Genomic DNA, 12,028 nt, shown 5'->3' with positions numbered 1-12,028 from the left:
TTACCGCCCTCTCCGTAGGCCCAACAGTACTTCACAGACGATACTTGTGTCTCCAGAATATAATCTCTATATGTTTCATTAACCTCAGCAAAGAATAATTGCCCCAACTAGACGTCCCTTGAAAGAGCGTGTTTCTGATGCGAGTTCCTGTTCAGGAAGAGTCCCGCTGCAGCTGGGCCGCTGCGGGAGCTATTTACGTTGACGTGCACTTCAGCGCAGCTAAAAATAAACACACATGTACGCCGCCGCTTTGAAATGTCATAGAAGAAGAAAACAACCTCCCTGCAATCAGCCACACGAAGCACAGACTTGGCTGCCGGAGACGAACAGCTGGCGAACGCTTTGTGTCAAATATGATTAAAGAACTTTGAAAGTTTGCTTTTCTTCTTAACAGCTTTCACCCCGAGCGCTGCCGCCATCCGGGGACCCGTCTTCAGCTGTGGTCTTCAGCTGTGCTCGGACTCTTCTCACCCCCCCCTGTTAAACATGTCCTCTTCATACGCCTCCGCCATATCCGCCCTTCTTCCTGAAAGCTCTTCCGGTCCACCCGACAGACCAAGCCCTCGCCCCTCAGAGGTTCAGGTTCGGAGACCTGAACCTCCCCTCGCGCCCCGCTGCCCTCCGGCCGTACGGACACGTCCTCATTCGCCGGATCCTCTGGGACCTTATGAGGAGGAACAGGAGAACCCGGCCGACTACGGCATCGGTAGGCAGCACACCCCGCCGGCAGACTCAAACTCGCCGGTGCAGCTCTGTTTGCTTGATGCGTGTCGTGTTGCAGGTGGATACTACCCCGTAGAGATCGGAACGATATTCGCCGACCGTTACCAAGTGGTTAAGAAGTTGGGATGGGGTCACTTCTCGACTGTATGGCTCTGTTGGGACATGCTGTAAGTACACGTTTGACCTTTTGCGATATCTCTAATACGAGAGAACCGTAACAGTCGCTAAGCGCCACAACTTGTTTGCGTGCAGGACGGGGCGCTTCGTGGCCCTGAAGGTGGTGAAGAGCGCGCCCACGTTTACGGAGACGGCCCTGGACGAGATCGAACTCCTGAAATGTGTCAGTGTTACCGCATTGCTTTTGTTTCAAATGCGTTTGTGAGTGTCGCGTCAACACAAACGGTCGAGAATCTGATCGCATTGGAGATGAGCGGAGGAAACAATGCGTTGTGTAGTTAAAAAATGAACAGGGCAGCTCGGCATATCTGCGAATATTTCTGTACACACACCAGTACGAATGTCTTTATGCATTTTTCTTTGGGGGCGGGGGGGGGGGGGATATTGTAACATCAGGTGAGGGACAGTGACCCCAGAGATCCAAAACGTGAGACGATCGTGCACCTTATTGAAGACTTCAGGACCACCGGAGCGAATGGAGAGCGTATCCTTTAAGCTATTAAAGTGTCGTACATCAAGGTGGACTTTGAGACGTACAGATTATGTCAACTCACACGTACCTGATCTGTACAGCACGAGACACGGTCCTTAATTGCTCCGCCAGATGTGTGCATGGTTCTGGAGGTGCTTGGCCACCAGCTGCTCAGGTGGATCATCAAATCCAACTACTGCGGCCTCCCGCTGCCCTGCGTCAAGAGCATCCTCAGACAGGCGCGACCTCCTATTCCATCCTGAACTCTTTTCCCCCGAGCTCTCGTCGTCCACCGTATTCACCTGTGTTTTCATTCCTCACCGCAGGTCCTGCAGGGTTTAGATTACCTGCACACCAAATGCAAAATCATCCACACCGACATCAAGCCGGAGAACATCCTCCTGAGAGTGGACGAGGTTTACGTCCAGAAGCTGGCGGCCGACACCAAGCTGTGGCAGCTGCCGGTGTCCTCCGCGTTCACCGGCTCCACGGGTAAGCAGTCGCGTGCACGTCCAGCGAGGGAACCCGCGAGGGAACCCGAGAGGGAACCCACGAGGGAACCCACGAGGAGGACGTTCTCGATCACGCTCGGTCGACCCTTTTCGGCACTTATTTTCACAACGTGTTCCTCTTCTCCCTGCTGATGCTGTTGCTTCCTGCCAGCGAACAGGAGCTCCAGAGAAAATCAGGTGTGCACCCTGACATGCGTTCCATAATTCCATTATTTCATTTGTTTCCTCAGGATTGTTGCGTTATGACGTGTTTCTGCCATGACTTCCTCAGAGTTTGTCCAACTTGTTGGGGAAGTTGACCGGGGTCTTCCACACTCTCAGGGAGTGGGTAAGAACGATGCCGTGTTTCGCCTTTTTGCACCCCGAGCGTCTCGACTGCATCTCGACGACATCCGCAGCCTGAAACTCTCTAGAGGACGACGTCGTAGGCGAGCGCAGTGCATTGAGATTTCAGGGTTGATTCGGGATGAAATAGTCGTGACTGCGATGCTCAACAAGGATACAGATGTGTGGTGTTAATAATACAGCTGCCACTTCCTACAGTTATATGAGCAACACGACTAATTTTGACGAATCGTCTTGACATCTAACCAGAAAAGGGAACTCCTGCATGTGCACTTTGTAGGCGTCCACCATTCTTTGAAGAACAATATTGTACAGTTTGCGACTCAACTTAAACGTAGTGAAGACATTTCCACGGTTTTGAACATGAAATACTTTGTTAATTGTACTGGACAGCTCTTATATCTCCATAATTAACAAGTATCTATAACCATCACAATGTCGCTGTGTCCCTGACAGGCTCCTGTAGCTCAAAGGGGCGGGACAAAGGAAGGCTTGGTTGTTGTAGGCTTCTGTAAGAGGATATAACTGACGATTTTGATGTCCTTCCAGCAACTGTTGTGGTTTCAAAATAGCTTGTTGTTAGCAACTTACTGTTTACAGCATGTAGAGCAACAGCGTCACGATATATTCTTAATGGGTCAACACTTGGATTTCATGTGAAACTCTTTAGACTAACGAGAATGGTAGCTATACAGACGATGTGCATACACACGTATTGGTAAAAGGCCACAGAAAACGTGATGTTCCTTTAATACGGTCCTTTGACATCATGTGTTTTTGATGCTACAATTAGGGGGCACCATTTAAAAAAAATCCTACACATAGTGGCTTTCATTTGCATGGTTTGCTTTACTTCCGTAAACAGGCATGGATCGGTGATAATGCACTCAGAATGTGGTCATTGTTTTACTTGGTGCCCATCTCTGATTGTTTCCCACTACCGGTTGCACCCCTGCAGTCCAGCAAGGTCTCCAAGAGCCCCATAAAGCGACTGACAAGAAAAGACAGGGGTCGACGAGGACAGGACCACAATCAGAAAGCCAAACTTCATGTGTCCTTCTCTGATGTCACTGGCCCCTCTAGCACCCGTAGCTCCGCCTGTCACTCAAAGCTCACAGGTCCTAACCTCATGTTGAGGAGGCAGACCCTGCTAATGGAGGACGGACCGGACTGCTCGTGGCCAGACCTCAACACAGACGCTCCCGTCTCTGACTCCAGATCAGCGTTATTACATCAGACTGCGCACAAGGAGCCGCCTCCCCCCTCACCATCCTCTACCCGTGGTCAGTCGGTTGCATGTGCTAATGTTCGGCGTGTTAATGTGTTGATATGATTACCTCGTCGTCAGTACACTCAGTCCATCCTGGTCTGATCTACTTAGCGATCACGGTGTTTGATGTCGTTTTAGGGATCGGTGACCCTGATGTGCTTCTGGACCTCCTAAAGCCCCAGAATGCTGATCAAATCCTCATTAAGATTGCCGACCTGGGCAATGCCTGTTGGGTGGTGAGTGATTATTGCAAACTAGGCCCGAAAACCTACAAAATTACAGCGAAATGGTTTTCATCTTCAAACTAGAAAGTTCCTTACTGTCTTCATGGCCTTACACTTCATTTTGGCAATAGCGCCTTTCAGCATATCTTAATATATGGATCTTGATTTATGCACCAAAATACACACCGTGAGAATCGTGCTGATTGGCCAAGACTTTTGGGGGAATACATGAATGGATCTCGCGTCAGACCACGAAGTTACATTTGCAGCATTTTTATAACTGGAATTGATTTTTTTTAAATGTTACGTTATCTATCAAACAAAGTGAAGATTTGATTAACTTCATGGTGAAAAACGGGTAAACAACTAAGAAAAAATTGCTCACAGTTGTTGGAGCTATGAAGCACTGGAATGGGTGGAAATGGGCCCATAAATCTACTGCAGGGCCGATGAGGGAATGTGGATACAAGTGAGCAGGTGGGGGTGAGAGTCAGGTGACTATAGGTCAGGGCATCTTGGTGGGGGGTTGGGGGATATCCAGGGGGGGCTGGAGGAGTCCCCGATTGGGGGGACTGAGAATAGGCCAAACACGCCTGGTTTAAAACACACTTTCAACCCATCGCTGAACCGAATGAGGCTGTTTCCTGCGGAGCACCACGCCCTCTAGTGGAAGACACCGGGAGACGAGACCGTGTGGGCTGAAATGAAATGTAGAGACATGCAGCATCATACTGCATGTGCAATGAAGATAAGGAAGTTATATCCTCTGATATATTTTCTCTTTTGAACCAATCTCGGAGCTTCGTTCTTGTGGATGGATTACCATGAAATGGCGTTCAACATTCGTGGTCCCCAGAGGATGAATCCGACTAACTTTGGTGATTCGCTGACTTATTTCCCCCAGCGACGGGAATTTTGCATTAGTCTTTAGTGACAATTAAATTGGGAACAAACAGTCAATGATCATATTAGCATATTAGCGTTGTCACATATTATCGTGCCAACCTTTAGCATTTAGCTCAAAGCACTACGATTCCCAGTTTTGTTTTAATTGGTTTAGATTTGTAGTCATGAATATAAAAGATACAGAAAAGCATAATTTACAACAAGCTTAAGATAATCATATGCACATTAGTGAGAGTAAATAAACTGGACTGGTCTGACCACGCTCATGCACTCTACAAGAAGGGACAGAGCAGACTCTTTCTGCTGAGGAGACTGAGGTCCTTTGGGGTGCAGGGAGCACTCCTGAAGACCTTCTTCGACTCGGTGGTGGCATCAGCCATCTTTTATGGAGTGGTCTTCTGGTGCAGCGGCATCACAGCAGCTGACAGGAGGAGACTGGACAAACTGGTGGGGAAGGCCAGCAGCGTGCTGGAGTGTCCTCTGGATACTGTGGAGGTGGTGGGAGACAGGAGGATGATGGCCAAGCTATCGTCCCTGATGGACCACCCCTCCAACCCCATGCAGGGTACTCTGGCAGCGCTGCACAGCTCCTTCAGCCACCGGCTGATTCATCCCCGGTGTCTGAGGGAGATGTCCTGGCTGCTGTCAGGCTACACAACAAGCTGAGCTCCCAGTAGGCCACAAACACTTGAACACTTTGGACTTCGCACTGAACAGCACTTTAGCCCAGTTGTGCAATACTAATACGTTTAAGTACTTTTTAATTTTTTTAATTTATTTTATACACTTTATCCACTTTATTCTATTTCTACTCCGTCTGTATATATAATATTCTTCTTGTTTTTTACTCTTATCTTATTTCTGTTATTATACTACTTGTTTTACTTATTACTGTGAGCAATGCTGCTGTAATCCTGTAATTTCCCCACTGAGGGACTAATAAAGGATTATCTTATTTTATCTTATCTTAAAAAGACTCATGTGATATAATAAGGTGCATTTGCTCCGAGCTGAAGAAGAGTACAGCAACATTACAAAGTCCTTCTCTCTCTCCGGCAGCACAAACACTTCACTGAAGACATCCAGACGTGTCAGTACCGCTGTGTGGAGGTTCTGATCGGTGCCGCCTACGACACGTCGGCTGACATCTGGAGCACCGCCTGCATGGTGAGAGCAGGCACCGACATGTGTATTTAACAAAAAACCCCAAAAAACCACAGAACAAACACGTTCTCCACCTCTCGCCTTCATTGTGTGCACCGTAGGCGTTTGAGCTGGCCACGGGGGATTATCTGTTTGACCCACAATCAGGAGCCTCATTCACCCGCGAGGAAGGTTGGTGTTGTTTACCCCCTTGTTAGTCGTTGATGAACCCAAACGGGCGTAACGTGCCGTGTGCTTCCATCGGGTTCCCTCAGATCACGTTGCTCACATCATTGAGCTGCTGGGATCCATCCCCCCCCGGTTGGCCTTGTCAGGGAGAAACTCCAAGCAGTTCTTCAACCGCAAAGGTATGAGGTATCCTAAATGAATACCAAACACAGTCATATTGGAGAAATGTGCTCGTCATACATGCCAAATTACCTCCATGTGAGATTTGCACTCGGACATAATAGTCTTCACACTTCATCCGTAGTGCTTTAAAAGGAGTTGGTTTGTCTGTTTCGTGAAGTTTCAGCTCATTTACTTGCACGTGTGCATGCATCTTAACTGGAATCCGTCCCACTTCTTACCGCGTGCAGGACAACTGAGACACATCTCCAAGCTGAAGCCGTGGAGCTTGTTCGAGATCCTGCTGGAGAAGTACGAGTGGCCGCGGGAGGAGGCCGCCGGGTTCGGCTCCTTCCTCCTGACCATGTTGGAGCTGCTGCCGGAGGACAGAGCCACAGCTGCCCAGTGTCTGAAACACCCCTGGATGACCTGCTAGTCCACCAGTCCTGTCTTGTTCAGGGCCCAGTGGACTATAGCTCTTCAAGGGGCGGGTGAACATTGCACCTGACACGGGACCTCACAGATGTGTCATGTGCAGCCTAAGTCGGCTGGCGCTGGCAACACAAGCTCATGTGTTTGCTTAATCTTTTAGTATTTTTAATGGCAGTCGCATCCAATTCAGGCATCGCAATGACCAAAGAGAAGTTTTGTCTTACTGGAAAACATTCTTGAATTTCAATAAATTGACAAAAAAAGGTTGCCTTTTTGTTTTCTATCAGTTATTCGCCAGACAAGAGAAACCGCGACATCGCCTTGAAGACCTGAACAGTTAGCGGTGAACCAGGTATGAGATGGTATGAGATGGATTTACTCAGACAGCACTCGGCCTCAGAAATGTCAACTTGAAAGAGTACCGTGACTCACCGCAAGAAAAAGCCCTACAGGTTTTAATATGAAATATATATATATATATATATATATATATATATATATATATATATATATATATATATATATATATATATATATATATATATATATATATATAAACTACATGTTAACCTCATGTTGGGTATCGTCAAAAGAGAAATGAGATGCATAGAGTTTGGAAGTATTAACATCTACACGGACAGTAGCAGTTGCAACAGCAGCCGGAGGGAACCAGAGGGGAAATATCATTAAATGCCAAGCAGGAATAAACCCCCCTGTTCGTTTCTTGCATTCCCAGAAGCCTGTGCATGTGAGCATGCGCGCGCGCGTGTGTGTGTGTGCGTGTATATGAGCGTATCGTTGGTATGTTGCGCAATCCTACCGAGAGGAGGGGATGGGGATGGGGAGGGAGGGAGGAGTCAGTACACGCACGCATAAGTCCGCCTGCTCGAGGAAACTCTCAGTTCTGCGCTCTCGCCGCGTGAGGAGGTGCGAGGAGGACACGGAGCGCCGCCTGCTGCACACGTAAGTCCTCCTTCGGGTTCGGTCTTCGTGAGAGAGCCTCTGGGAACGCACCAGGTGTTATTTCACCGGAACACGTGGCAGTGCACGCGCGAGACCGCGGCTCGGTCCGGCTTTAGACTGAAGAGCGCGCGCGCACATGAACCTGACATTGCTGGTCCCAGAGTTGTGTCTCACAACAAATGGGTGACGTCATTAGTAATGATGATGTTATATCATATCATATCAATATATATCAATATATATCAATATATATATATATATATATATATATATATATATATCAATATATATCAATATATATATATATATATATATATATATATATATATATATATATTGGATCAGATGCACATGCAGGCACCTCTCGGTGGACTGCAGCCTCCACTTCACAAAACACAGTCAAGCCAGCACGCACGGTTTTTTCCGGTACCCGTTAATTCTCGGCATTACGGTATGCGCGTGTAAGAACTGACTTCGAAATAAGAGCAAACTTCCGGTGAACGTGATAGCCTGGCAATACGCATTTAAATACAGATAAATTAGTGAATTAAACTAAGTGTAAAATAATGATAATAAGTTACCTCTTCCAATATTGGGACATTCTAATTTTGAATTTCAAAATAAAAGCTCTAGAAAATCACATTCATGAGCAAATGCGTCTCTAATTTCAGATTAGATTTAAAAGGAAATGTAATTAATGCGTATGTTTTGTATTCCTTGCCTGCCCTGTTTATTTTTCTTTTGACATTTTTGTTTTCTATGGACCTGAATTTAGGTGTGTATTCATCAATTCAACATTCATAACATTCATGATTTTTTTCATTTGTTCATTTAGTTTAATGTATTACTGTATCTGCTGTTTAAAGGCGTATTGCCTGACTATCACGTGCTCTTATTTTGAAGTCAGTTCTTACACGCTCGTACGGTAATGCCTCTTACATACGCGTACCGGACCAAAACCTTACTCGACTAAAGATGAAAGCTGTGCGTGTGCGTGCGCGTGCGCGTGTCTGAGTCCCTCGGCCGTGTGTCTGTCAGGAGGAGGACACATTAAAAGGTTAAAGTCAGGTGCTCCTAACCTCCAGCCGGTTGCCAAGCAACTCAAACTCCGAATCAAAAGGAATGACCTCACCCGCCGCTGCTCTCTCGCAGATGCATGATGGGAGCCAGAAGGAGCCCTTGTTGTAAAGATGATTTATTTATTGTGATGACCACACAAACAAAGGGCTCGTGTTCACCAAGTGTGTATTAAAAATAAAAATAAAGATATGCATGCTACCCATCGAGATGCCCGCAGCAGCTGATAATGACAGCAGCAGCAGCAGCATTGTTGCCCGCAGAGTAAACACACATCTCATTAGCCCCGCACAAAGGGCTGGAGAGGTACCTCCAAACGAGCGCTCTCGTTTATCTCGTGCAGATGGTATTGTTGTTGTGCGCATGCGTGTCGTTCATTTATCACAGGTCCTCGTTCTATAACGCAGGCCCCCCCAATATATATATAAACATGGCATATATAATAATAACCATGCCATATATAATAACCATGCCATACATAATAACAATGCCATATATAATAATAGCCATGCCATATATATATTAACCCTGCCATATATATATATATATATATATATATATATATATATATATATATATATATATATATATATATATATATATATATATAACCACACTATATATACAGTAATAACCATGCCATACATAATAACCCTGCCATATATAATAATAACCATGCCATATATATAATAACCCTGCCATATATATAACCACTCCATATATAATAACGCCATCTTCTCCCTCTCGCTTGCAGGATGTGGCTGACTCTTGTCTCCAGCTGTGGCGGTGGAGCCGCCCTCCTGTACGCTCTGTACAGGTGGGTGATCCCCGCCGTCGCGCAGCACCACGCGGGGTTGGCGCTGCTCTGGCACGAGGTCATGGTGGAGTGGATGCTGGACACGGTGACCCGGTCCACGCGCCCTCAGGTGGGCCTTGGCTATACGCAAGTGTCGCACCTCTTAGAGAGCTGTATAGTCCTCGCAGGTGTGGAGGACTAAGATGTATGCCGATGATAAGATAAGAGGCGGACAGAAAAGAATGCACACAAGTAACACACGTGCACGAATGTGCCGTGTGTCGTTACATCGGATTACTCATAAACCAAGCAGATTATAATTAGAACGGCATCGCCTGTGTGGAAGCACCTTCACCATTATCATTTGCTACATTTTACACATTTCCTTTGGTACTTTCTTTCTATTCTATATTTACATTTCGTAACTTAAGACCTGTTATGCTTGTGTTTTCTTACTCTTTTCTTATCGTTTCTTTACACCAAACACCAAAGCACTTATTTTTTGAATATTTGTATTTTTCCAAATATTGACACACACACACACACACCCTGGAAAAATTTTTTTTTTTAAAAACCTCTACTGTAAAGTTTGTTTGTTTCTCCCTTCAGCGGCTCCTGGGTGCAGTACAGAAGAACGCCACTAGAGGGGACCCTGGCAGCGTGATCCAGGCCATCGATCACTACTGCAGAAACAAGGAGTGGGCCATGAATGTGGGGGATGAGAAAGGTACTGATTTGTCATTATTAATATTTAGGATGATGTGTGCTTCATCTACAATCATTGCCTCACGTGTATCTTCGGTCTTGCCACCGCCTCAGGCTGCATCCTTGACTCGGTGGTGTCGGAGGTGAACCCGGCCACGGTGCTGGAGCTGGGGACCTACTGTGGCTACTCCACGGTGCGGATCGCCAGGCTGCTTCCACCTCACGCCAAGCTCATCACTCTGGAGTTCAACCCGGCCGTCGCCGCCATTGCCCGTCAAGTCATCGCTTGGGCCGGATTGGAGGACAAGGTAAAGCCAGGTGTCTCCCCACACACACCGGATTAAAACAATCCTTTTTTTTACGTGGCGTTTTGCAGTTCAGAAGACGACATGTTTCCTTTCTCCAGGTCCAGTTAGTTGAAGGCGCTTCTGGTGACTTCATACCCAGAATAAAGGAGCAGTTTGGGGTAAAAACGTTTGATTTGGTTTTCCTGGATCACTGGAAGGAATATTACCTCCCCGACACAAAACTGATGGAGGCAAGTGTGTTGTGCTCATTTCATATCCACCGCACTCTTTTTTTTCTTTTTCCCGACCATGATACACGATGGATGCTCTTTGCTTTTTCTCCTCCCAGGAGTGTGGCCTCCTCAGGAAAGGCAGCGTCCTGCTGGCAGACAACGTCGTCTGCCCCGGAGCTCCGGACTACCTGGAATATGTCCGGAGCAGCCCGCGATACGAGAGCCGCTACTTCAAGTCCCACCTGGAGTACACCAAAGTGGAGGACGGCTTGGAGAAGTCTGTGTTCTTAGGGTAGCTTTTCCACAGAAAGGTGGTCGTGGTTCACACCGGTACTAGCAGACCTCCGTGGTCTCGGGCTCACTGAGCCCACTTGAAATCAGGAGTTTAATCTGTCACAGAGTCTACAAGCTTGACATTAAAAGTATGATGATGGATTTTATGTTGTTTGCTTATTTATTTCTTTACAACTCCACATGATGTATGTCTCGATTCTCGGTGCATTATTGGTACAGCAGGAGGCAGCATTGCGACTATTTTCAAGCACATCTAATTGACCGAAGATGAGCTGCAAACTGAGGGGGGGGGGGGGCTTTTTCCCAGAGCCACAACTCAAATCAATAATAAATCTAATATAGCTGCCTTCTGTGGAAAAAGCTATTCCGTGCTCTGATATTCTTCATTGTGCCAGTGTTGACAGGTGTGTGAGGAGAGTGTGTGTGTGTGTGTGTGTGTGTGGGTAGGAGTGTGTGAATCAAATCGCAGCTCATCTAATCTCTCAGAGTGAGTTCCATGGGGGGGGTTTCTGCATTTGGTTCAGCTGTATGAAAAAAAAGAAGGAAAAAAAAGGAAAAGTGGGCTAGTCCACCTAGTGCTTTCTTCACAGACGCCTGCATGGTAATCCCAATCTGGCCATTAGTGCACTGAGAGAACGAGCAAGGAGAGAGAGAGAGAGAGAGAGAGAGAGAGAGAGAGAGAGAGAGTAGGGGTGAGGGGGGGAGTGCCTTGACAGAGATGCACACAGAGGAAAAAGAACGAGAGAGAAAGAGAGAGAGAGGGAGCTTTTAAGGGATTTGCCAGTGATTTGTAGTCTCACTGCTGTAATGTTGCTCTTTTCCTCCACTTTCCTCTGATTCTGACATGATACCGCGTCCACGTTTTTTCTTTCATGAACCTCCACTACTTTTTTCTCTTCTTCCGACCATCGTTTTTTTTTTTTTGTGCTTTCCGCTTATTTTTTGAAAGAGTGCCCGGCGGCCGTTCTGAGATGATAGAGGATTTACCTTTGGTGAGGAGAGGAGAGCCTCTAGGTATTTAATCCCATTTCGGGGACCGTGGATGGAGGCCCGCTTGGAGGGCGCTCATGTGATGGATCAGACCCAGACTGGTCAATGGGGAATGGGGTAAGAAGAGCATG

At 46.8% G+C, this 12,028-nt stretch overlaps 2 protein-coding genes across 2 annotated transcripts; both read left to right on the top strand.

Annotated features, from left to right (window-relative positions):
* Positions 1-468: 468 nt before the first annotated feature.
* On the top strand, positions 469-6,556 carry LOC117730374 (SRSF protein kinase 3-like). The gene is made up of 14 exons (XM_034532054.1): positions 469-706; positions 782-890; positions 976-1,063; positions 1,297-1,384; positions 1,505-1,611; positions 1,699-1,864; positions 2,036-2,061; positions 2,156-2,212; positions 3,188-3,512; positions 3,638-3,735; positions 5,689-5,796; positions 5,895-5,964; positions 6,048-6,140; positions 6,372-6,556. Exons 1-14 carry the CDS (start codon positions 487-489, stop codon positions 6,554-6,556), a joined length of 1,740 nt encoding a protein of 579 aa, XP_034387945.1. The 5' UTR covers positions 469-486.
* Positions 6,557-7,448: 892 nt separating this feature from the next.
* comtb (catechol-O-methyltransferase b) lies at positions 7,449-11,048 on the top strand. The gene is made up of 6 exons (XM_034533225.1): positions 7,449-7,515; positions 9,347-9,518; positions 9,998-10,115; positions 10,208-10,401; positions 10,500-10,631; positions 10,730-11,048. Exons 2-6 carry the CDS (start codon positions 9,348-9,350, stop codon positions 10,907-10,909), a joined length of 795 nt encoding a protein of 264 aa, XP_034389116.1. The 5' UTR covers positions 7,449-7,515; position 9,347; the 3' UTR covers positions 10,910-11,048.
* The last annotated feature ends 980 nt before the right edge of the window (positions 11,049-12,028 follow it).

The sequence above is a fragment of the Cyclopterus lumpus genome, chromosome 5 (genome assembly GCF_009769545.1).
Source record: "Cyclopterus lumpus isolate fCycLum1 chromosome 5, fCycLum1.pri, whole genome shotgun sequence".
In the NCBI taxonomy this organism is placed as follows: Eukaryota; Metazoa; Chordata; class Actinopteri; order Perciformes; family Cyclopteridae; genus Cyclopterus; species Cyclopterus lumpus.
The sequence above is the reverse complement of the archived record's forward strand: the minus strand, read 5'-3'. Positions and strand labels throughout refer to the sequence as shown.